The sequence below is a fragment of the Anopheles coustani genome, chromosome 3 (genome assembly GCF_943734705.1).
Source record: "Anopheles coustani chromosome 3, idAnoCousDA_361_x.2, whole genome shotgun sequence".
NCBI lineage: Eukaryota > Metazoa > Arthropoda > Insecta > Diptera > Culicidae > Anopheles > Anopheles coustani.
The window spans coordinates 13,678,949-13,705,547 of record NC_071288.1 but is presented as its reverse complement, the minus strand read 5'-3'; the positions used below and the strand labels follow the sequence as shown (position 1 = coordinate 13,705,547).

General features: G+C 46.4%; 1 protein-coding gene and 1 non-coding gene across 5 annotated transcripts; both read left to right on the top strand.

The window, feature by feature from the left end:
* Positions 1-1,114: 1,114 nt before the first annotated feature.
* Positions 1,115-26,416, top strand: LOC131271848 (uncharacterized). Of its 4 annotated transcripts, none has more exons than XM_058273407.1 (6): positions 1,115-1,129; positions 2,636-2,856; positions 18,792-20,712; positions 20,784-24,084; positions 24,158-24,306; positions 25,379-26,416. In XM_058273407.1, exons 2-6 carry the CDS (start codon positions 2,831-2,833, stop codon positions 25,772-25,774), a joined length of 5,793 nt encoding a protein of 1,930 aa, XP_058129390.1. In that variant the 5' UTR covers positions 1,115-1,129; positions 2,636-2,830; the 3' UTR covers positions 25,775-26,416. The 4 variants fall into 4 exon arrangements, with proteins under 4 accessions (XP_058129390.1, XP_058129391.1, XP_058129392.1 ...); XM_058273408.1 differs by lacking the exon at positions 1,115-1,129 and adding an exon at positions 1,168-1,234; XM_058273409.1 differs by lacking the exon at positions 1,115-1,129 and having other exon boundaries at positions 2,529-2,856; positions 18,792-19,149; positions 19,189-20,712.
* On the top strand, positions 25,170-25,242 carry Trnaa-agc (transfer RNA alanine (anticodon AGC)). The gene has a single exon. It is a non-coding gene; the product is annotated as a tRNA-Ala (tRNA).
* Positions 26,417-26,599: the final 183 nt, after the last annotated feature.

Below are 26,599 nucleotides of genomic sequence, written 5' to 3'. Positions count from 1 at the left end.
TAGATAAAACAAAATGAACATAAAAAGAATCACAAACAGAACAAAAAAAGAAAAGAAGAAAACATAGATCTGGCCTGGGGACCACAGTGGAATGGAAACATATTGGTAAGCGGATGATATTTTTGTATGTGGCATGGGATAATCAAAACAGAAATCATTACGTAACCAGAGGAAACTGGAACAGAATTGCAATTGTTTTGGAGATCACAACACTTTCAGAAACATTATGTTTCCTTATTTTTATATTCCTAACTATAATCACTATGTAGAAATTTGTGTACTTCCGTTTTTACTTTTATTACATACAACTGTTAAGTTGGTCACGCTCGATGGTCTAAAGAACTTAAACAAAGAGAGTCCGAGACGAGAGTGGGTTAGGTAATTATTGAAGAGATACATACTCCAGACAGGCCAAACTTTTCTACTCCCCATGAGAAGAACATGAGAACATTAAATTGATATTTAATACCGATGACATTTGTTGTGTGAACGGCGTTCAGTATACATTCCATTAATTTAAACCGACCGAATTTATATTTGATTTTCATGCTTAAGAAGTTGGCGGATTCTGCTCCACACTTCCACATGCTAAGCTCTCGCATAAAGCCGAACGATGAACCGAAACAACCAACTTCGCACAAAGCAAAACAATCGTCAAGTTGATCGTGCCCTCCAAAACGTAATAACATCCAAACCGCGAGGCGCCATCGTTGCTATGCAACGGTACCATGCTACCGCCTGAAGAAATGGTAACCCGGGGCAATGGAACCGTGGCAATCAGCGCTCTCTTTTCCGCCTCCATCAGGCCACAGGTAGGCCGTTTCAGCTGCGCCATGGTACCCGAAACGCGTCGCACAGGTGGTGGTGGAAAACACACAAGTGGATCCGCCGCATCGTCGGCCGCATCCGATCCTCGACCAGAGCGCCATTCGTCGACTGACAGCTGTCTGCAGTGGATGGCAAGATCACACGGGTTCGACGAAGTATGTACGCGCGCTCGTACGGGCCCTTTTTCCCTTTTGACCGGGTGTGCGAGTCACTACGTTAAAGTGTTGGGTGCGTTGCGTCAGTGGTAAAATAGAAGTTACAGAAAAATAAAAAGTGTACAATCCATCGAACGGCTCTTAAGGTTGGTGTTATGTCGGTGAACCTTCAGCGTCAATTCATTCCCACTGCAAGGATGATCCTGAAAATTTAATGGAACCGGCATTTTATTATAGTTCAGTGCGTGTTGGTAAGATTTAGAATCCGTTTTCTTTATGTACCCTGGCGTCTAGTGTTCGAACAGAAATGGCATCGGACGGTATCGCAGTGACAAAAGTGGTCCAAATATTCTGACGGTACCATTTTGCAGCCATTCAAAATTTGCTAATTTGCCAATACCCCCCCAAAAACCCTCGCAACATCTATGCGATCAAGATTCCCTCCAACCGGCTCCACGCATTCGGAAGTTCGCTAAAATTAGCTGTGAATCCTCCCGGTTAATTATCACCATCATCGCCATCATCATCATCATCTCGTCATACGTGCACACACGACTTCCACCGATCGTTCGAACGGCCATTATTCAATTCAATCAGCACACGGTTTTCGGTTCCTCCACGCTCGAGCCTCTTGAAGCTGCCATTCCAATCGAACTTCGGTTACGAGATTATGCGTTCGATTTCGTTCGATTTATGATATTTTATTCTTATTAGCAGTCAACCAGCGGGCAAGGTAGGGGTTTTCACCGATTTTCCATCATTTTCCTCGATTTTCCCGGTGAGCAAAGAAAATAAGGAAAAAGAAGTGAAACACACATCGTTCGAAAAACGGAATTCGATTCCGTTTGCAGCATTTACATTGGCCCCGGCATGTTGGCTCGACTTTTTGTTAATTATGGGCATTTCGCAACCATCTGTGTGTTTGTGTGCTTGTACCGTTCATGTGTACCTCAGTGTGATTGATGGTATGGTGATGGTGCAGGGGGATGCTGGGATATGGAATGACGGTGGACCAATTATGATTCACTTTTTAAAACATCCGAAACTGAAACGTTTTAGGGCAAAACCGAAAGCTGTTCCGGCTCATTTTCACCGCGAGTGTGCGCTGGCTCGAGTCGTGGAACCGAAAACTCAAAACAAAAAACAACCTGGATCCCGAAAAATGCACAGAAAATGCTTTGCAATTATCCAATAATAACGCGGTGATGATGGCGGGGACGTAGAGAAAACCGTCTCAGGCCAGAGTTGATGTAGCAGAAAAACACCAATTACTTTACTTTTGGTTTCAAGTCGCCGGGTTTTGGTTTTTCTTGTCGGAGGGATTTGCTTATGAGACATTTATAAAAGAGCCACTAAGGTGGGAGGCTGTGATTTGTCGTTTTTTTTGCGAATGTGGTGCATGTGTCTGAAATGTTTTCCCTTTCATTTCCCGTGAACGCGCTAGGTTTACCAATTTCTATTTACCCTTAATCGTAGTGGCCTATATAACATTCAAGTGTTTTTCTTAAGACATTTCCAACAAGTCTATTGAATCGTCCACACACCTACCATCAAAGTTCAACGCCAGCCAGAAAACCGAGTAACTTGAATCGAATAGAAAACCTGTGCTGTGACCAAAAATCTTTTGCGTACGATCGTGATTTCCTCTCCAGCCAGTGCCCTTCGGAATTGGGCGCAGAAAATCGGCGGCCCGTGTGCTGTGACCCATATTTGTCTGGTGAACCCTGCGAACGACGAAGCCGGAAACCGGTGATTACCCGCCGACGGTCGACGAAACCGAAATCAACCCATCTGGAACACGTGTGTGGCTGTGGCACGTGTTTTATCTGGAGAGACGTCCCATCATCATGGGCCTGCTTGGATGGATCAAAAAGTGAGTATTAAACGTACCTTCTATATGTATTTCTTTTGGTAAGCAGTATTAGAAACTTCATCCTCGATTTCTGGCTTAAATTAGAATAATAATAGAGTATCTGTACTATTCTTTACGATTCAAATATGATTTGTAAGCTTGTAAACGATTCTTTAAATTTTATTTTGAATACAAATATAAAAGCAAAAAATTAAGAAAAAGTGATGAAACTTACCTAAAGTACAAAAAAAAATTGAAATTTGTAATTTCGTCCATCATTTATTTAAGTTAACTGCTAACGGATGAGCAGACATGCAGTAGCTACAAGTGTTCCACGATATATCACTTTGTAGTTTTCCTTCTATACCCTTCTATCCTTGCGAAATAGTAAGTAAAATAGAATTTAAAAAATCCAAGATATGATATTGAACCCTCAGATCTGTGATACATATGCAACTGATCCCTTGCCTAAATCAATAATTTCCTTGATAAAAGAAATGGTTGCACGAAGAGACCTCTCAAGCTGATTGACTATCGAGAGCATTAGACAGGCAATCATCCCTCGTTAAAAAGCATAGCTCTAGCTTTCTTTATGGTGGTCCATGATTTATGAGCAGCAGCATAAGCAGCAGCAGATAACCGCATATCGCCCGTTTCAGTCCACTTCTGGGAGAGTGTGGCACAAATACCGTAAATGAGTCGAATGGGGAAACCTGCGCAGAACAGACGAACTGGAGCGAGGTCCGCGATCCTCTTCCCTAATACTGGTCAAATGGATTCAATCGGCGTTTCGTACGCGATGGGCCGGATTGCGGGGCGTTGCAATTTGGCGCCGGTTGGTTTTGCAAATGCCAAATAATCGGGTTGCCTTCGAGTGTGCGCTGGGTGGAAAATATCCAAACGGGCCTTTTCCATGCCGGTGACCACCGGCGCTCAGAGAGTGATGCACCGAGCTCGGTGGCACCGTTGGGTGATGGACGGTGACGATTTGTGTGTTTGCAAAACTACCGGTACGGAACGGGATGTTATGGGCAGCGGAAAACCATAACAAGGTTTATCTATTCTTTTCCCATTGTACCGGGCTTTTTTTTCATTTTTCATGAATTTGCGGGGTGATTTCAAAGTTTCTTTTTTCCACGGGCAGAAGATATTCGTAGATCGAGATTGTGCGTTAGGGAAAACCAAAATCGCTCCAGAATTAATACGACAACCTATCGGCCAAAAGAATCAATCAAACGGTGATTTTCTATTCTTTTACACCATACACTCCAGATGCTCTCGTTTTTTTGTCTGTCTTTCGTAAACGAACATGCCGGCAAAGAAGAGAGCTTCTAAAGGGGTATGATTAATGAACTCGCCCGGCATGTTCCTCCAGATCCGCTGGGCAAAGTGTTTCCAGACGCCTGTTGGCGGTTGTTGCAGAAGAAAATGGGGGAAGATCGTTTTCGCTCACAGTGTGCCGTCCGGTACGATCGATTGTGCCGGTGATGAACCCGAGTCCACTTTGCGGCCCCTTCCGATCCGGTTCGATCCGGCCACGGAAAGGGAGTTTATTGATTTAATATTTTATCCGTACCAGCTGCCAATCCGCCTCAGTGAAGAACAGTTGCTTTTCAATTAATACCTTTTCCCGGACCGTTCGAGCGCTTGAACTCTCAGCTCGGGACGATCGGGATGATCTGTTCTCGGAGCCGGTGCCCGTTAGGTCCGAAGCCCGACGGGTAAGGCGGACGGCTCGGTGCAATTTTCCTATTAACGTAGGATTTGTTCTTTAATTTTCACGCGCGCGGATGTTTAGGGGGGGTTCTTGGGGCGTTTTTGTTTCCTTCTTCGTTCTGCTGCTTATTCGCAATTGTTCCGGCAGGGGGTTTTCCTCAATGCCCAGGAACGCAACGGAAAAAGACACTGAACGAGATTTTTCACACACGCTCTCAAGATTATTTATTGTTCCGGGTTAGTTTGGGTGGTATTTTATACTTTTCGCTCCCCTAACCCCTCAACCCCGCACCAGTCTCGAGAGTCTAATTTTAGTTTGTCGGTTGCAAACTGCATGAAAGCTCCAACACCACCAGGGGAGAACCTTTCTTAAAATGAATTTTTAAACGCGCAAATTACACACACACCCCACTTGGCCCGGAGATCGGAATGCCGATTGTTGTTGGTCTTCGATTCCGGTCCGATTCGGTTCCGTTCCGATCCCGCGTGGGACTCGCCGGTAATTGTTGCGATTACGTTACACGCTCTTGTGCAGCACTGTGCGATCTTTTCACACCACGTTTTCCCACTGGATGACGGAGTGGTGGCCGAGCCATGCCCGAAATTTAGTAACCCAAACAACGGGTTGAATTTACAACTCAATGCACCTGTGAGAACAGCTCGTACGTTCGCAAGAACGTAGCCGAGCGATCAATTTCCGGTCGGTTAAGTTTTGCCCGCTCAAACTGACCTCCAAATGCTGCTGCACACGTACACCTTTTGGCGAGAGGTTCGATCGGGTGGACGGGACATTTGAGCTCTCTTCCCATCCCGGGAATGATCCAATCCGAACTCGTTTTTCGTCGCATTGTTCGATGGAACGGATGGTAAAGGTCAAGCCAACGGATTGATTGGCTTGTACCGCTTTGTACAACGATAATGTTGGGTGCCGGAAAATGGATATTATATTTGTAATTTAATTTATTTATTTAACAGTTCGGCTAGAAAACGCGGTAGTCGACGATCGAAAATTAGATGATTCAAATATCTTTGTTGCTATACGTCTGATTTATAAACCATGTTATCAGAGTTTCATTTGTTATTTTATTATCAGAATTATTGCATATGTAATGTCAGCACAGAGATGTTTTATTCATCTTCATATTAGTCAATCCAAAATGAATAACAAAACATTTTTAAACGATCAAAATTAAATTTCATGGTTCATAAAATACATGGATTTCTTTTAGATTGCTATATGTTTCACAAATTTGTTCATGTCTTCTCCGACCGTCACAAAACTTATTGTATCTGCTCCGAGTGATTCTACTCCCCTATTCCCAATATTTTTGGAAGGAAAGAAGCAGTACTATCTTATCAGTCATTTTTATTTTTTGAAAATCGCTACGTGCTTACGGAATACGTTTTAGAAGAATTCAAACTAAATTTCTATTGATAAATTCCACATTAACAAGAATAACCGCATTGGACACGACCAGATTAATATCTTCCGTCTGTAACCTGTTCTATTCGGTATCAATTGCATGTCGAATGTCATTTCACAATTCGAACTGGGGCTCAACTATCCTTGAAATAAATAGAGATTACATTGAACGGCGTAGATTTCTCTAAACGTTTCGGCTCTATTTCTGCTTATCGAACGTATCTCTATGTAACTGCCACCGGAAGTAGCAGGTTACAGAAACCTTCCACCATCCGAGGTCGCTGCGCCAAAACGGTAGCACATTGGTTGGTAGCCAAGCTTCGAGCTGGCAATTGTTTGCAATTTTTCCGCGCCTCCCCTTCTGCCAGGTTTCCATTGTTGATTGGGAAGGGTTGGCTTAGGGAAGTATAACAAAAATACAAGAACGATCGTGGACATTAAGCTGGAATGTGGAAAACTGGGTGGGTCATTTCCCCGGGCGCGTTACACTCCCCTGCACTTAACGGGGCAAAGAATCTAATAAAAAAAATGCAGGTAGAGGGTGTTGACTAAGGGTGGGTTATTCCGGCGGGTGGCAGATGGTTCTGGTGCGATTACCTGCACGGGATGGGTGCATACGGTACCGTTCGCAGTTGGAAGTTCCGTGCAGACTTCGAGCACTACCCCGCGGAGGCACCGTAACCCTTCTCTATGGCTCGGGGTCCCGGGGACACAAATGGCCCACAACATTCTACCACCCATCGCCGTGGGCCACCCCCATACTCACACACACCATTTGCAGGTTGCATACCTGATGTGCGTATACCGTTCGTGCGGAGAGCTGAAACCTGTCGTCCGTACCCCCCAGCAAACTGGGCAGACCATGCGACGACCAATTGAACCAATTCTACGCATGTTTCTATGGTTTTTTTGTGTGCGTCACGCATCGCCGATCTCGGCGTGGAGCGCGGAACGGGGATGGCAGGGATAACAGGTGTGACAATGTACCCTTCGGCGACATTATTCGGCACGAGTGTGTTTTGTATCGCTCACGGGGATTGTAATTTACGTTCACGTACTACGCATGCGAAGAGTTAAGGAAAATAATAATTTTTTAAACTTCAGTTTTGAATGATTTTGACCAAGTTGTAAAACCATTTGATTTCAATCCAAATATTCAGGCAAGCATTTTAACGTGTGTAAAAAAGTGCATTTTAGCGTCTGTAACACCACCTGTTTCACCTACAAATGTTGCTTCGGAAAGTAGGGATGGTATTACAGTTACAGCTTATCTTATCACGTGAGGTCTCCTTGTAATAAATATCATTTGTAGAACAGTATACAAATTTACTTCTGTTTAGCACTAACAAGGTACAAAAGAGTAGCTAACAATATCGGAAAAAAAATTCTAAACATATTAAAAAGGACCATTGTTACGATTGAGAGTTTTAATTTTGCAATGATCAGGTATTCAGACGATAAATATACGTTTTTAAATACAATAAATTTGGTAAACAAAATCTTGAAAGAGAAGAATTGTAATAAAAACTTGTTATAACTAGATGGGGGAAAACTACCGGGGTGGTGTTATACAAGAATGATGTTTGTGCTCAATATTTTGAGAATCAATTGTTCGTGTGATTAACATTTAAGACAATTTAAAACCCGCCCAATATGTAGAACATTAATGAGATTTATAATTTGTTATTTAGATGGAATAACATAAACTCTTCGCACAAACAGATCTATTTCAGTCTGAATTATTGTAGTAACAATTATGCACATTAAGGTAATTTTATTTTTAATTATGTTAAATTCCTGAAAATTTTTGGTTTACAATAATACTACTTGAAAGCTATTTAAATCAGGGTTTGAAAATTAACTTATTTAATAAACCACCTATAAAGGATGCTGCGTCGAATCCCATCTTTCCCATGTAACGCAACCTTTATGAGCAATTTTTCTCAAATTTCACATCACAGCGATCCCCTAAATCAAGTCGAAATAGCGTGCGAAAGTGAGAAGACTTTGCTCACCTGTTCGACGTACTTATGCTTCGCGCTCAGATTTGTTACCGGAAATGCAACTGCAGCGCTGTCCGGAGGATGCAACACCGTGCTGCTGCGGTTTTTGCGGTTGCGCATCCGATTACGCAGAGGCCAGTGCTACCCTCTCCATTTCGTACACCATTACGCTTGACGAATGGCAATGGCCAAACATTCATTTTCCATTTGCTCCCCGCCTTTTCCCCGCCTTGAGCCCTTGAGTGCGCCTGGGAGCGGCGCGAGGTTTTGAGGCGAAAATTTTGTGAACCGTACTTCCGCCCTTGGCCATCGCTTTTCTTCCCTCCTCATCTCATCGTTCTCATCGAGTATTCGACTCCTTTGTCTTCGCGGCACCGTGCGATGTTGTACAATTTCCCAGATCCGATGCGCGTACCCAGAAAACCACTTCGACGCAGCACTCCTCTTCGGCTACATTCCGCGAACGATTTACGACCTGCCGGCTTCCGGTGCGTTTTTCTTGCGCGTAGTTGCGGTTCGCTGACGAATACCGCTTTCTTCCGCCACACCTGCACTGCCCGGCGCACAGTTAGGCCGATGCCCACGGCGCTGAGATTGTGTCCGTACCGCAAACACCTCAATTACAACCCAACAGGCCAACGTCGAGAACCATTCTCTCCTTTCCGGCGAGTGCGGGTAGCGTTTCTTCCAGGCTGACATCAATTAGCTTCATCATTTGCGCGTGTAAAACGGGGTGTACAACGCAAAAAGCGCCTCGAAGCCACTCTAGAACTTCTTCGGTCGGTAAGGTCATCCGCAAGGAGCCGCAAGAAGTCTTCAGGGTCCAAACCAGCGGGAAGTTCCATACCGCGCCAGCAAAAACATCCATACCGCGAACCGGTGGCGGTTCAGATCATTATGGATTCGACACGGTGACTTGACTTTTAAGACCTCGCGGAATAAGACAATCGGATGCGAATACAACAGAAAATCTAGTTCACTGAAGCGAAGCGTTTTTAGGGTGTCGGTGTGCTATGTCGTTTTTTCTTCGGCAAACGGCAAGCATCGTTTTGCGTCCGGATGCGCGGTTTTTGGCAAGTAAAATTGTGCACCTTTGTGGTTTTCAGTACGGCGTGAATGATTCGTCTAATGCCACTGATCGGTAGTCGGAACATTTGATGAAGTGATAACAATTCGTGTGCAATTTAGCAATAGTCGTATCCGTTTCGGATTAGTGTCATGTTGCTGCAGCAGCATTTTGCACAACTTCCGAAACATCGAAGAGTTGTATTACTAAATGGCTGGTTGTTCGCTTGTAAAGGAAGGCTACCTTGAAAAGCAGTGTTTACAGGTGAGGCAATATATTATTTTAATAATTCGTAATAAACAACACAACTCTGCGCATTGTCCTCGCCCTTCGTGTGCCATATAACGTTTCTAATAACCTCACCCCTGTTGGTTAGACTCAGGCGGGTTTCGTTAAGCAACGGTGTGAAGGTTTTGCCTAATAAAGCCATTTTTCGATCAAATTACCACCGAGCAAACAATACGACCGGCGGGGCAGCGATCGCCTCGCAGAAAACCCCACCCGAGAGTGCCATCTTCCATTTCGCCATCATCAACAAGTGCTGATGCGCAATCGTGCAGTTGTGTACGAGGAAAACGGGTGTTCTGCATTCGGTGCCACACTGCTGCTGCTGCTGCTGCATCGTTTGCTTTGTTTTATTTCGCTTTGGCGCAACGTCAAATGCAATTTCATTTCACATTTCACGATGACACCAAGGCAAGGCAGCCCAAGTCGCGGAAAACTGCTGCCGGAGGGAATGCATGGAGGATGGAAAAAGCTAGCCACAGCGGCAACGATGTGCCTCGACCAGTCCGGGCGAGGGTCAGATCGTGTGGAAAAGTGTGAAAAATTATCTCCCCTTCTCTTCCTCTACCTGCCCCCACGGTGCAGTCAGGCGTGTCGCTGCATTCGCGTTCATCCGCCGTTTTGCATTTTATTTCACTTTATTTATCTCGAAAACCACGTAACCTTTACCGGTCAGCGGGCAGCGAAAGTTTAAAAGGGAAAATTGAACCAAAAGGGGCGGCTCGGAATCGATCCAGAAAGATCACTGGCCATCCTTTTGCCAACGCCGTAGATCGGTCACCGTGAAATAGTAGTGCCTTTGGCAGATGGGCAGCAAGAAGAGATGGCACGGACAGATGATGATGATGTGCAGGTTGGCCATTCGGCGATCATATGACACCATAAATCATCCGGGTTTGCGCTATCGGGGGAGCTATAATTTAGTGGGTTGTCCGAGCCGTCGTTTTCAATCACACACAATGCTCTATAAAACCCAACCTAGCCAGTGTTTGGATGATGGTGGAAAGTGCTAATCTGCACGACCTATTCTAAATTCACCTCGAAGTGGTTTAACCTTTTCAAGTGATGAGCTTAAAGTGAAAGTATTAGCACGAACGATCTTTTCGGTTTAGAATGAAATGGGGGAATAATAAGTTTGGAAGTATTACTACGCCTACTAGCCTTTTACTTGATAATATTACGTCATTTATTTTAATATGATCGATCTGGTTTTAGTTGTTTTCTTCCATTTTTCAACTTGTTTTAAATAAAAATTAAAATCTACCGAGTTTGGAGCTTGTGCGACAAAATAAATCGAAAGACTTGACCAGTCGATAAGCGACGAACCCACCAAACTTTCGCTCGAAAATAGACACAATTTCACCATTCGGTAGATGATGTCACTCCGCTCTTAGAGAACTTTTCCACCACAGAGGCTTTATTCATCTAAAGCAAAATGAGTAGCAATCAGAGAGAGAGAGAGCTACGATGGAGGTGTGGGTTTGGGTGAAAATTTGCGATGAAAAAGCAACATCAGTAAAGCGCGAGCAAAAACCATTTTTTAATGTCACCTTCGTTAGACACTTCCGGTGGAGTAGGGCCACAGACCCCGACGTACGCTACATACATACGTACCGTGTTCCGGCACGCTGAGCTTCGTACAGACGGGTGAAAATTACTTGCACACGCACATGGGGCGCTGTGTGGCCTGAATTCAAACAACCAAAGTCCTAACCGCGCACGGTTTGATGCTCACTGAGACGTTTGTTGGGACGCTGCCGGTTCACCGATCGTCGCTACAATGCTGCAATGAATCTGGCATGGTTTTCTTTCCTCTTTCTGTTTGGCTGAACCGCTTGCCCAACGTTTCCCTTGCGCTCAACATGTTTTTAATTAATCAAGATGCCAACGAGCGGTAGCTGTCCAGTGTGGCCACATTGGTGGACGTCTTTCCGGTGGTGCACTTCCCGCCGCGGCGCGTTACTCAAGGGGTAGTCCGGATGGGTGGAAAATACGAGCGAAAGCAGGCACCGTCCATCCGTCAACCATTGGCCGACGATGGCAATTGTTTCGGAAGCTGCGTAGGAGACGCTCGGAGGAGACGGAGCAGGAGGAGGAAAAACAACCTCAACCTCGCGCGAAAAACGTTAATGCCAGTGGGAAAGCGGGCACGAAAAGGGCGGGTGTATCTGTACGCGCGAATCTGGCCGATTTGACCCTTCCACACTGGGAGCCGCCGCGCTACCGCAGAGACATTCCATTTCCGAGTACCGCCAGATGTCAAAGGGCGTTTCCCGGGACGTACCAGGCTGGCTGCCGCGTGGGTTTTCCTCGCCACCAACCTTACTAGCGCGTCTTTCTGGAACACTACGACGGGTGGGAAAAGAAAACGGCGTACCCAGATCCGATTAGATTTTGTTTTATGGACTTCGAAAACGATTGTTAAACGACGTTGATTGCTGGGGAACTGAGGAAAATGAGGTAAAAGCTGCCGGTTTACGAGGATGGGGTCTGCTGTTTTTCAAACGGTGGCCGCAAGAGACTACATACGAGGGTGGAACCTTTCGGTTTTGTGTTGTTATTCAGCGCTAAATGGGGCCACGCACGGGGTTCCACCCTCCGTAAGAAATGTCTATTCGCTTGCTGGTGGACGCAAAAAGAATAGAAATACCTACGATGTACGATCATCTCAAACGAGAAAACAGCGAAAAAATGCAGCCTCCGGATCGGAAACCTGCTGCGTACAGGAAGGAAACAGTTCGAACCGCTGAAAAATGCTGCACTTTTGCTGCATAACATAACTCTAGTGGCGGTAATTTTCCTCCGTTTCCTATTGTTTCCGCATCGATAGGGAAAATGGGCCTACGGAGGGATAACGGCATGTGTGTGATACCTTTTTGCCAATCTAAATTTCCATCCCACGGTCACAGGGAGGAACGGCGTATCTCGCGACTGGATGGTATGTTTTCAGTTCGGAACCAATTAACGGGTTTTCATGCGGCAGTAGGAAAAATGTGTCGAAAGTTCTCGCAAAGATGGGTAAGAACATCAGTCACTCGTTTCAATGTTACACTTTCTCGGAAGCGATGTGGAGAAAAGCTTGAACTAGTTACATTGTCAATATTTCTTGAGGAAAGTATCTTCATCACATCATTGAATGGGAAATGATGGTGGGGTGCTTGGTGAAAATATAATGTCGTGTATATTAATATCATTTGCTTCAATCCGGAACAGTGTTGATTACCTTGGAAGTGAAAAAAATGATCATTTTCCAGGAAGAAAAATCAAACACAAAAGACCATCGATACCCGGTGACGCTGGTGCATTTTTCTAAAAGGGCGCAACTTTTCTCACATCTTCTCGTGTTCCGTCCATTGCTATAGCTTTTGAATTATGAATCACGATGGTTCGCTGGACACGTTCCTTACAAATCCCGATCCTTTCAATCCAATCATGACTCCACCAGCATGTGCTGCGTAATGTGGTGAGTGAAAACTAAATCGATAGGAGCCAAAGCAAAGCCTTTACCGAAATGCACGCGCCAGTGGGAGGCATCGCGGGGGGCGGCGGAAAAACTCGCACGCAAACGGTCAGAAAAAGGGTGGAAAAATAATGCTGTCGACTCATGAGGCGACAACGATTTCTTCTCGCTTTCAGTCCGCAAAATAGGGGGCTTGAAACAAGCATGCGATTTTCTTCATTTTTTTTTTAAATTATTGTTTCAGTAATTTGACAGTTTTCCCCGTCCTCCACCTCCTTCTGCTCTTTCTCCTCGTCCTTCTCCTCTTCCATTTTAATGCGTTGCATGTTCAAGCGTATGCTTAATGAGTGTAAAATGTGATAATTCCATTTGGCTGACGCGTTGTTTGACGTGTTTTAATTCTCTGTTGGCAGGTTGATTTTTGCGCTGTTTCGTGTTGTATAATTTTCTTGTTCAATCGCGCCAAGCGTGAAACGCAAACGGTGAAGTTTTTCGACCAATTAAGCACCGATTTCATTTGTTTCCCAAATGTATACTTGTCAATACGCTGGATTAAACCAACGCGTTGATCAGTTTCAATTTTCCCATTTTTTCTTCACACACTTTTCTCTGTGTTTTTTAGCATAGAAATTTTGTTGTTGCTCTCGCTACATTCGGCAGAAAGCAACGGTGTATCAGGAAAGTTGCTCCATAAATCATCCGTTGGCCGACATTCGCACAACGAGACAAAGTCGAGAAAACTCGAGTTCCGTTTGGTCAGCAGCATTGGTCATAATAACCAGCAAGAAGAAAAACGGTGGAAAAAACTTCCACTGGTGACCAATCGAGGACTAATTTTTGTTGGTTTTAGATTGTTTTAATTGTTCATGCTTTCGCGGAACCGCTTCGGCGCGCACTTCTTGTTGTTATTTGGGTTGATCACGAAAGTTGACGACGACGACGACGACGACGACGAGGACGAGGAAAGCTCGGTTTGATTTAAAGCTTTGAACGAATTTTTCTTTCAACCTGCATCAATTTTTCACCACCAGAATCACCGTTTGTTCAAAACGGTCCTACAAACGATGGGTGATGATTTTACAGCTTCGTTTCAAAAGCTGTCCCATCTTTTCCGACATTTCGTGATCCCATTCGCTTGCACTTTCTTTGCCCAGAAAAGCAGCGGCACGATGTGAGCCGGAAAAATTGAATGAATGAATTCGAAATTAATCAATGCCGATTCATAATGTCGTGTCAAATGCGCTTTTTGTGATCGATGGGATTTTTGGGAGTATCAAAAATCGTTTTAACACACGCTTGGGGAACGCTTTCTCTGGTTTGCCCCCTTTTGCTTTGCTTGTAGTTTGAAGTCAAAATGTATAGTGAAAAGTGAAAACTGTACTTGAGCCTTACTAACTTTTGTACAGCTGATTTGCTTTCATGTGCAACATTGAATTGCATCGATAATTGTAAGCCAGATTTCCCGGCTTTACAACGTGCTTGACCGTGATGTTTAAAAACGCATTTCCAAGGTTAATCGGTCGGTCACCGAAAGTGCTTTCATCGGGTGGTTTGTTTTTTTTATGAGTCTGACGGAGGACGATTAAGAGATTAACAAATTATCTACTTCCATGCAACTGTCACTTTCGATGAGTTTTCCAAAATTATAGTCATTTATGTGGTTTCGGGACCGGTTCCTCCCGATAACGGTCCTATTGTAGTCAATGCTGAAAAGTGACTGGTTGCTACTCCACCTGGGCTGCATCTTCCTCTCACTTTTTTATGTTTTAACTTACCGGAAGCAATGTCAAGTGTACTAAAAAGACCCACTGAAGGGGCCCGAATAACCTTCGCAGGTACTAAATTAACCGGACACTCGAAACAGCTCCGACCGATGAAATGAAAAGTTAAATTAAATCTACTCCACTCCGGACCCCCTTCGGTGTCGGAGTTTTGGACATCGTTTATCTGTCCACTTACACTGTCCACGGTAAGTTGGGGTTGTATTTTTAAATTTATTTTTCATACCTTCCTCACCACGAACTTCATTGTCCGTCGAATCCGACGACGGGGTGGTTGTTAAGATTGTAATCGTCACACCATTGTTGTGACCGTCATTTTCCCGCCTCGAGATGCATCTTTATCTTCTTGACACACTCGGGACACGCACAAGCGGTACCGGGTCCAATTTCCGATCGGGAGTGGAGTGGAAGAATGCGCTTGTGGGTTCAGATTTTAATCTCGAAAAGTGCTGCCTTTGGTGTTTGAAAAACGGGGTCAATCTTAATTTCTCTCGGACATGTTAATAACGGTTTGTGTTGCTTTCTGGACTTTTTAACTACAACACATGTTAGTTGGCTTAAGATGATGTTGAGATTTTGAACATTCTTATGCATATTTCATGAAGGCTAGTTTTCATTAAAACAATCCTGATCTTCTCAATTAAAATAGGCGTTGATTAATCACTCAGGATTAATTGGAAGATTATCGCTGCATGCCATCATTTTAGAATCTGAATACATACGTACAGACTAAATTTTATAACATACTCATACAATACATACATTTTTTCGTTGCCTTTGTGTATGTTTGGTTTTCACTAGAAATAATTATTTGTACAATGAATAAAACATACTGAATTTTCTACAGCGTCGTCTCGTAGAAAATTTCCCATTGATCTACAATGCTGGATGTTTCAATTTCAATCACTTTTCCTCTTTGACTTTTCCACTCTCACCAAACTTCAACCGACAGTGCTCGACAATCTGTGAGGTGAAGTGAAATTTCTATCATATCGTTTACATTAATTCCAAAGCGATCGCTTCCAGGTGAGGCTGCCGTCCGACGAATTATAAATTACTATCAGCTGGTGGAACCCCCTTGACATTGTGTCCATCACGCTCGGTTAGGTATAAACTCAACAAAACTACCTGCCAAAGTGAATTTACTGCTCCGTCATAGTCCGCTGCGGCCACTAAATCCCTCACCCATATCGGGGGTGCCAACTTTTACCGGCGCATTTTCGCGCTGTTATCACTGAGACCGACTGGGCTGGATGGAAACCGACACCGGGGGTTGACCGTGAAGGTGGGAAGAGGGAGAAGGTATTAGTGGAAAATTAAAAGGAAAGAAAAACAGGCGGAGGAAAAACTGCAACAATCATTTAAAGATAAATGTTTGGATACCTTCCCGTCACATCGGTGCTGCAGGAAAAGGAACGAAGCGAAAAACCAACACCACCCTTTCCACGCCATTTGTTATTTTGTTGTTTTTCTTCGCCCGAGCCTGTCTCGGGAGCCAGATGATGAAAACGACGCAGTGTGAAAAGTGAAAACCATGAAAATCGCTGCAATTCATTAGCCGGTTGGAAGCGACGGAGCAGGCAGAGAAAGGGCGAGCGATCATGTGTGCGAACATGGGTCACTTTTAAAATCGCCTTACTTTCTTACCCTCCCTCCGGTGGAAAACGGCACCGATTCCGGGCCAACGTATGTCTGAGGCAGAAGGGAAGGAAGGTTTTTGGGCAGCTCGGATTATTCAGTCTGGATGACCGCTTCGTGTTCGGTTCCGTGTGCCGCATTTATTTACCAATGAGGGCGTGAAAACTAAGCACGTCAACGGCGATTTTTCCGCCGGAGGTTCCACAATCGATAGTGCATTCTGATGCAGCATCCAAATGGGGGAATTTCTTGTCCGATATTAAAAAAAAGTAGTAATTTTATTACAAATTTGCTATCCCTTAAGTCAAAAGGCAAACATAAAAATGAAAAAAAGGGTTTACAATCTTGAAGATACTGTTAGATATTCAAAAGTCATGTGTCGGTGTTATTTTTACTAGGTATAGTTATTCAGTTATACAAATGCCTGCATTAATTGTTTCCTGTAAATGTTCTCGTATTAAATTATTTCATACAATCATACCCGTTTCGTCTTGAATTTTACAAACTTTCATATCACATTTCTCATTATCTAAATTATCATAATTATTCCTCTGTAATGTTTGAATTGGGCATGAAATAATATCTGTATTATATTTGTCATCTAAACAAACAGGGTTTAGAAACATTTGATCATGTGTAAATTTTCATTTAACAAGTGTGGCCATCAGTTTTTATTTGCCCAGAAAAGAGTTTTGCCGACTAGCGTTGCCATATTGCGTGATTTTATGGACTGATGGAATTGTTGCAGCTGCGCTTTGCTAAGCTTTGCTTTGGCAGCTTGCGCAATTGCTACACCCGAATCGATTTGAGAAAAGTAAATCGATCATTCGATTGGGTCGGGCTTTTCTTTTAGGGTATATTTTTCTGATCTTTTGCCACACACTGTCTTTCCACTCGTTACGGGGATGATGCAAAGTAAACGTGATTTGAAATCGATTACTTCCGATATCGTGGAAACAATTTCATGCGAATGGCAGCTAGGAAAGGAAAGCACGCCCATAAACACGCACGAGCACGAGATGGAAAGATGCAGGATAAGATGATGTATGAAATGTACTTTTCGCTTCCATATGTTTTTTTTCCTTGTTTGTTGAATTCGTTTTGTTTGGTTTGCAATTGCGCTGCGGACATATTTTATTCATGTTGTTTCGGTTGTACGAATGGAATATTCAATTGGTTTTCTGGACGTATGAATTTCTTTTTTCTCGCTGAAAAATTATCATTTATACAATTTTTCATTGTTTTCAATTTTATTCAGATTTATAAGACGCAATATCGGAGAAAAAACGGTGAAAAAGTCACCTTATTTGTTGGAAAAGCAACAATTTTATTTCGACTCCGTTTAATCACCAATGATTTGAGGTTGATCGCAATTTAACCGGACCAAATCGATCGGCAATGATCGGCTTGAACAAACGATAAAATGCTGACTGAAAGCAACTATCCCTGCGGTTCGGTTTCGCCGTGAAATGCAGCTAATGTCGGCGGGACTGTTTTTATGGAATTAAAATCCGAAGCAGCGAATAACAAATTACGCAGTCACAGCGACGCGACACATTTACTCCGCCCTGCTGTAATAAATGTAACAGTGAACGTTGGAAAACAGCGTTGACGACCGTTTTCTTCCGCACGGTATATTTGTTCTGCCTTGATTCGTGGCTTGATTTTTGTAGACTGGCGTTCCCGTCCGTGGCCAATCTGTACCCAACCGGGTCATCTTGCGCCAGTGTGGGCACTTTTTTCCGCCCAGCACATCCAACGGCAACACTTTCCAGCGGCCACTCCGCCGTCGGGATCACGATGGAAAGTGTGAAATCTGTGCTTCATGAAACCACGTTTGGTTCGATGTGGTTCTTTTCGTCCCACCCGTTTCCACATCTCCGCTGACCACAAAAAAAAAGCAAGACGAGTCACCTGCGAAGGCCCGGTTAGGTGTGCCTGACCTCACCCATGGCAAGACCCGCCGTTACCGACTTCATCTCCTTCTCTTGACACAAGCAAAAGGCAGACCAACAGAACGTGGACTTCACCGGTCACCGGTTACGGCTGGCGAATCCGTCCGCCCTGTTAGCCTCCGGCCAGTGCAGAGTTCGGCTTTCTCACATGGCCAGTATAATTTAATAAGCACAGACAAGAGGGAACATTATCGCACCGATACGAATGCAAAGCTAGGGTCCAGGGACGAACGGTGGTGGTGTGTGAGGGACTTTGTGGTCGTTTACGTTGGAATGGAAACGCAGGAGGAGAAACAATTTATGCGAACACTTGTCCTGCTTTTCGTTCGTCTTCACATGTCAGTTTGCGGGCAGATTTTTGCATACGCTGAATCGGACGGCCGATCGCGGGAAGGGTTTAGCAGGAACTGGGAAATTAGTACCTAAAAGGTACTAAACTGTACCTGACGAAAGTTGGCTGAAGGGAACGAACCGAAAGAGAGACAACAAAGTGCTGGTTGCGAGTGAAACTGTGTCAGTTTGTTTCGCAACGTTCCGGACATTGGTTCGTTCGGAAGAGTTCTTTCGGGTGGGACACTAGTTAGAGATTTTATATTTATAGATATTTATCCTTTTCATCATCCGAACAGAGACAAACGCCACCGAAGGCGCGACAGTGCACCACCAACGATTGGCCAAGACCAGGATGTGGCCTATCGGGAGGCACTGGCAAAGTTCAACGATTGGCGAGCCCAGCAGCGCAACAGTGACATCGTTCCGGGTGATCAACTTCCGCACAGCGACTCGACGAAAGAGTCGAGCACCTTCCAGCCCCGCATCTCGCTGGCCCACGGTCCCATCAAGGAAGAATCGTCCGGCGACGACAGTGACCTCGAGGATGACTTCAGCTCCGACGTGGAGGTGGCACGCAGTGAGCGGAAGCTACTAAGCCGCAGCACGACCCGTTTCGAAGTCCCAAAGTCTCCCCGATACGCTCGCCACCATCGGGTCGCCGGACCATCAGCCGGAACTGCTTCCCCTCTGCAGGCGGACGGTCCCCCGAAAAAACCGAAACGCTCGGTCGAGTTCTACCGCAACATTAACCGCATTCCCGTGGACGTGTCCACGCAAAACGTCACCGGCCAGTGGAACAACGGGCTGGGAGCGGTGGAGAAGAATCACTCCAACCCGACCGACTTGATGCGCCACTCTCTTCCCGTCACTCTCGGTACCGACCGGGCGGAACGAACGCACAAGCAGCCGAAGGCCGTTCCCAAGCCGAACAACACAATCTACGAGAACGAGGTGGCTGAGTTTGAGGCACATCAGTTCGACGGCACGTTCGGGGACTCGTACGTCGTGCAGAGCCCACCGCGGCTGTTCTACAAGGCCAACTCGAGCCCCTACTCCGACGGTACACCGAAGAAGCAGAACAATCTTAAGACACGCCCACGAGCGTTCAAGGATAAACCTGCTCCGGCGCCACCGGCGGGAGCGATGAGCGTCGCTCCGGTTTCTTCCAGCTGTCCGACGAAGCAGCGAAAGTATAGTGATTCCGATTCGCCGCTGACCGGATCGTACCGGAAGTACGAGCTGAACTCCTCGTCCGTCTACGACGAGCACGTCATCTCCTCCAGAGCCTACCGGGGTACGATGGTGCCGAAGGGTAGGGCGGAGGATACGAAACAGCAGCAGCACAAATCCCTCTCCTATCAGACGGTCGTGAACAAGCACGGGGATCTGGTCGACTACGCACTGCCGTTCAGCGATCATGCCGACACGACAGCGAGCGAAGCAAACGTTTTGGATGTGGTCCAGCATTCCCCGCAGCAGCAAGCTCCCGGTCAGGACACACTGGCGGAGATACGGAACTGCGAGCAGCTGGTCAACGATAACTTCCAGTTCCTGCAGTGTACCGCGCTGCAGGATGACTCGACCAGCATCATCACCGAACCGATCAGCGTGCTGAAGGGTCGCTCGGGTCGCATGGTGACGGATCTGGATCGATCCAACGGTAGCACCCTGAAGGACGTCGACGAGGAGCTCGAGCGGGAAGATCGGCTGCTGCAGAGCCGACAGCAGGAGATCGATGTCCAGCTGGCGCAGCTGGCGCTGCAGGAGGACCCGCAGGACATCCTGCTCGAGCTGGATTCACTTCAGAAGTGGAGCAAGAGCATTCAGATGTCGGACGACTTTCTCCAAACGCGCTACAGCGAGCGGAACCTGCTGGAGTGCTTCCGGCGCACGGTGGGCACGAGCCTACCGACGTGCTACCCGAACGAGGTGCGCTATCGTGTCGGAGGCTTGCGCAGTGCGTTTGGCAGTCCACTCGAGTTTTCCTGTGGATTGTTCCGTGGGGCGGCGGTAACGCTGCGGAAGTACTCGCTGAACATGGAACGTAGTTTGTACTTTGCCGAGGAAGCCTGCCGACGGGACTTTGAGGTGCTGTCTCAGGTACGCCACCCGACGATGGCAACGCTGATGGCCGTGGCGTACGATGGGGCGCTAAACCAAGCGACTTTGCTTATGGAACCGTTCGATTTTACACTTTTCGATTACATTCACAAGATGGTAAGACGTGGTGTTGTGGTTGATTTTTAAGACAAAGGACAAGTTTGGCTAATTTTCTTTTTCCTTTTTAGAACAAACGACTATCACTGATTCACGCGATAACCGTCGTCCAGCAGATTTCGTCCGCCGTCTGCTACCTGCAGCAGTGTGGTTACGTCCACTCGAACATCTCCAGTGGATGCATCCTGATGCGCCGCTATCCGTACGCGGTCAAGTTAACGTCGTTCGAGCTCACGACGGACGCCGCGTCGGATGAGGTGCGGCGTGAGATCGAGAGCCGATACGGAAGCACCTCTTCGTCGCGCAACTCGATGACCTCGTCGCAGAACGACGAGCTGAAGAAGATCACCACGTACGCCCGGTTGATCAAGAATGATGAGCAGTTTCTGCGCGATAAGTACCGCAAGCTGTCGAAGGAAATGTGCGAGAACCGTTCGAAACCGTACCCCGCGTTTGCGTCGCTCGGTTCTGAAGGGTCCGAGTACGATTGCCGTGCCAGTCGCTTCCTACCCTACTGCAAGGAGTACCGAGAGCGGTTCTCCCTGTTCTACTACGTTGCACCGGAGCTGCTCGTGCCGAAATCGAGCTTCGTCTATCCCAGCAAGAGCACCGATGTGTACTCGATCGCACTGTTGCTGTGGGAAATCCTGAACGGGTACGTGCCGTTCGTGGTGTACAACCGGGCCGAGCTGGAAAAGCTGCACACTTCCACCGATCTACCGTTGCCGATGTTTGAGAAGGAGCGTTGCGAACGCTTCCGGCAGATTTTTGAGGGTGGATTGGGCGATCTGGGGAACCGCAAAATGAGCATGGACAATGTCGTTGATCTTCTGGACTGTCTGCTGCTGGAGTTGGGCATGGAGAAGCACGGTGCCCACGACTGGCTGGCGGAGGATTACGAGGAACAGACCAACTCGTCTGAGGTGCGGCTCAAGAACGAACTAAATGACGTACGTAAGCAAGGGGCACACGTTGAAAAGACGGACAAAATTTACTTCCACACCGAAGAATCGGATCTGGCGAAGACCACCAAGACTGCAGGGGAGCAGCCGAGACCGAAGAAACCGGCACGTAAATTGAATCGCACGAAAGCGTTGATCGGAGAGGAACCGGAGCCACGTACTCTTCCCACGACGGAACGCAGGAGTCCGCTGCCTCAGCGCCCACCCAGGGTGGGTAAGAATGTGCTGCTGCCTTCGGACAAAAAGTCACCGCTCAGTTCCAGCTTCAGCCTGTCCAACTCGGCAATCTATCAGACGATCTTTGACTTCAACAACAAGTTCCTGTCGCCCAAATCGTCGTCCAAGCAGGTGGCTTACGATCGAACCAGCACGGTAAAGAAACACAAGAAACCGCCGCGGGCCAGTAAGAAGGCTGCCAAAGAACTGTTTGAGGTGGTTGATCAGTTGAACAAAAGTTTCATCGAAATAGACGGACAAGAGGAACCGGAAGCGACTACCAAGGGGAGTCTGGAGAAATTGGCGAAATCTGTAGAGCACCCTGAGTTGGACAAACATTTTGAAGAGAAGCGATCAGTTGAACCTTCCGAGGGCGCTCATAGGCGAGAGCTGGCAACTGTACGTCCGAGTAGTGATACGGACGAAATGCACACTCCCGTTCCCCACGACCATCCTTCGAAGTCTTGCGACAGTTCGCCGGGAACGCGACGACGTACGGGCACGCCAAAGTTGAACAACTCTTTCCGCTTCACGATCGGCGACTTCACCCTCCCGGATACACCGATCGCGCGCAAGAATAAGATACGCAAGCACGCGTGGCTTTCCGATCAGAAGCTAAGAATGGCCAATGACGAATCGCTACCGATGACACCGGAAGACTGTCGCAGCAAGTCGTTCTTCAATGCTGGTTTGGCGACCCGAAGCGGTTCGTTCCTCACTTCGACGAACCTCAACAGCTCCGTCTCGCTGCAGGATATCAAACCGAAGCGCATCAACATCAGCGTGAACATTATACGCTCTCCCGAGGCTCCCAGAACCACGGTGGTGGTTCAGAAAAACAGTCCGCAGCTCCAACCTTCTGTCCCTTCGAGCGAGAAATCACCCGGCGTAGCTAACGGAATGTTTGAGAGTCTATGGAAGAAGGAGAAAATCATATGCGAACGAAGTCGTCTTCGGTTGCCCGGTGAGGAGGAAGAGTCGGAACAGCAGGAAGGACACGAAGGAGAAGAAAAACTTGAAACCGAACAAACTGCCACTCCCTTGGATGACTCCCTGAGCATTGTGACGGCGCACCTGACATCGGTTCGGGATGCGATCAAAAAGATTGAAACGACGTTCGAGAAAACGGGCTTCGATTACAGCCCAGCGAGGAAAACGGAGGGTTCCGGACGGAAACCATCCACCGGAGGTGCCCGGAACCTACCTGATGGTTCGCTGGTTGTGGAAGAAAATCTGCTTGTACCGACGAAGGTGCTCGAGTTGGAAAAGACACTCGAGGCGGAAGACGCGGCCGAGGCGAAGGAAGCATCGGAAGCGCCCGAGCAACGAAAGGATGTTGTGTCAACGTTACCCGTTCCTATCTCAGCCCCTCCACCGTCTCCATCGAACAAGACATCGAGCGTGGATTCGCCAAATTTTGCGGTAACGCATCTGAACGTGCTGCTTGGAAGCCATCAGTCAAAGCCCAGGGAGGCACCAGTTTCTACGAAGGCCGAAATTAAGGAAAGTACGCCAACACCGGCACAAGTTGCCGCCACTGTGCCGACAGGGTTTGCGCCGAACTCGCAGCTGTATCTACGCAGAAAGGCTCTTAATTCTGGCACGACCAACAGCAGTGTGGCCATCCATCATCAGCAGACGGTATACCGGGAGAGTATTGTCTCGACCACCGATCTATCCGTTCCGATTGCCGAATCGTTTCCAGTTGGAGCCAGTGGAACAGGAGTAGCAGCAGCAGCAGCTGGCAGCTCGGTTCCGTTGGGAAGTGCTCGCAAAAAGAAACTTACCACCCGAGTCACGGTGAACATGCGTAAAATATCGCGCCGTGCTTCGGACATTAGTCCGGCATCGTCACGGCCTAACTCGGCCAACCTGGAAGATCTGGAGCTACCGTCATCCGGGTGCATCACGCCAACCGGATCTGCCCCTTCCTGCCCGGGTGGTGTGAGGCACTCTTGTGGCAACGAGCTTCTGCGTGCTTTTTCGAAGCTAAGACTGATCGCACCGGCAGTAGACGACCCGGGACAGAAGAGTGGTGCAGACGGATCGACCCAAGTCGCACGGGCCCAAACCCCCGTGAACCTCGTGGCATCCAATTCCGGACAACCCGGTCAACTAACGGCCGCTGGTCGAGCGGATCGGTTCGTGTGCTGCAACTGTGGCAATTCGATGATACCGGCAGAAAGTTTTAATGGTAGGTTGTTCGACTGGCGCTTAATCGCACTCCATCGGCATCACGATCGTTTTCCATTCCGTTTTTTATGCAGTACCCGCCGGAAGCCGCATCGGTATGGCGGCCGCTTTTGGCGACATGACCTTCCCACGGGAGAGCGTCGCGTCCCTGTTCGAGCCCCCGATGACACCGACGTCCGCTAGCACCCTGGCCGGTCGTTTTCACGCAATGACTCCATTCCAGGTGAGATGATTTGTAGATTTTCAACTGTAACTTTGTTGAATTCAGTTGATAACATTTAAACACAGCAGATTCTCTGTGAGGGCAAGGCTTAACAAACAGTTTCTGTAAAGAGGTCACATTATAGTACTTCGTAGTTTCATTCAAAAATTCATTTTTTCTATCAGATTTGAAAAGAATGTGCAAAATGACCGGACAGTTAACAAATGTTTGCCCTAGTAGCTCTATTTTTAAGCTATATACATTTTGCTATATCTTGAAATCTTGTTTGAGCCATTTTGCATTTTTATTTTAATTGAGCAAAAGAAAACTGATCATAGCCTCATTTGAAATATTCTCCTTAAATGAATTTGGACGGTTTCAAACAGTACATCATAAGCAGGAAAAATTAATTATAATCATTAAATGTTGATTTATATTTCTTAAAATATTTGTTTTAATATTTGGTGTAATTTAATTTACTTAATTAATAATATTTAATTATTGTAGGACCAACACGTTTTGTTTAACTGAAATGAACCATAAAACATCATTACCTGCACGAGATAAAAGCTACAGTTGTTTAGGCGACTCCTGGGCAAAGCGGATGCAGCTAACCCCACCTTTTCCTAAATCGTCCAGCGACACGGAATGAACCAATGCTTGGGGCGTGATCTCGATCGTAATGCGGTTCATTCGACTCTTTGTGGAGGGATAACACATTGCTCGTTGGTCGCCAGTGGAAAGTGAAAGGATTTTAAAATGCTTGTCGCACTCGCACTGCCAAGTTAAGTCACTCGGTCTATGTTGAGGCATTTCCAATGGACCTGCAAATGTAGGTCAGTTGATTGCTTTTGAACGCAACACAACGGTTTTATACATAACAAGGGGGTGTAGCTCAAATGGTAGAGCGCTCGCTTAGCATGTGAGAGGTACCGGGATCGATACCCGGCATCTCCAAGAAATGATTTTTGGTACCATTTTCGTGAATCAAGGACCTTATTTTTCAATTGAAAACATTTAATGAATGGAATGCATCTTACGAAATTTTAATTAATCTTACCCATATCTCTGCTCGTCGATCACCCTTTTTTAGAAATCAACTGAAGACCTCTACATCGATGATGACTTCTGCCAGGGGCTAAACCATATGGGCGCGAATATGGAGCTAGTTGAGCCGCTCGACGAGGGCCAATTCCTCGACACCTACGGCTACGATATCTACGCGACGGAAATCTATCACGCCGAGGAGGAAGAGGAAGAGGACGCAGACGTAGATGGGGCCGATTCCGAGCGGGAGCTACACTTTGCCTACCGGAGCCACCTCACGACACCACTGGCCAGCGGCGAGTGCACCGAGGATGAGGCCAAGTTTGTCGAAAAGTGTTCCCAGCTCAACTCCAACCAAAGTCTAGTGGCAGAATTTCCAACGCTCACTTCCCCGCTCGACACGGCGCCACCGTTGCCACTGACACCGACTCCGACGAAATAGTAGTAGAGAGATAGGAAGAAGGCAATAAGAACCATTATTACATTTTTGATAGAAGTTTTTTGCGAGGGTCGTTGTATATATAACTCACCTCTAACGACTATAAGAATGAAATTTCGAAACATCATTCAACCAGATGAATTTATCTTTTGATCTTTTCCGTACCGCAATCGTGACCTTACATACCAAGTATTATATTTGTGACGTATCATAGATAGAGATTCCAGCCAGTAGTAGTTTCGTTAACACGAGTTAGCTTTTGTAGGGTTTATGAATATTTAGCATGTCCCACTTTTTGCGCTACGAACTCATTAATATATTTTCTCTTTCTGTGCTTCCATACCCGAATGCATTATTACTACGCCTTACCTATATTTATTGTCCACCGGGAAAAGCAAACCCCGTGTGGTCGATTAAACGTAAGATCAAACATTTCCAATTACCAAACGGAGACGCGCACTAGAATATATATTTTTATGTTTAGAAGCTGAAGGATCAGAGAGGATAGAATAGTGAACTATTATATTTGAATGAAACAGTATGTATACACGATGAAATAACTGTAACGATCGGTGCTTGTGTTGCGCCGCGGATATTAACTATAGAAGCCCAACGGAAGGCACCTCATCAATCTCGAGCCGAAAACACTCGCGCATGTTTAAATCACAGAATGAAATAAATTATTCGCTTCACGAAAGCTGTAACCTAACCGAAGCGTGATAGAGCTAATGACTAACTGCAAAAGGAGGACATGCACGCTTAAATGAGGGCAACCTCTAGGCCGGGGCTGGTTCCCCCGCCGATAGCTGGCATGCGGACATTATGGGA

Coding starts and splice junctions, on each gene's coding strand:
- LOC131271848 (XM_058273407.1), top strand. CDS start 2,831: ATGGGCCTGCTTGGATGGATCAAAAA. Junction 2,857..18,791: donor CTGCTTGGATGGATCAAAAA/GTGAGTATTAAA, acceptor TCATCCGAACAG/AGACAAACGCCACCGAAGGC. Junction 20,713..20,783: donor TCGATTACATTCACAAGATG/GTAAGACGTGGT, acceptor TTTCCTTTTTAG/AACAAACGACTATCACTGAT.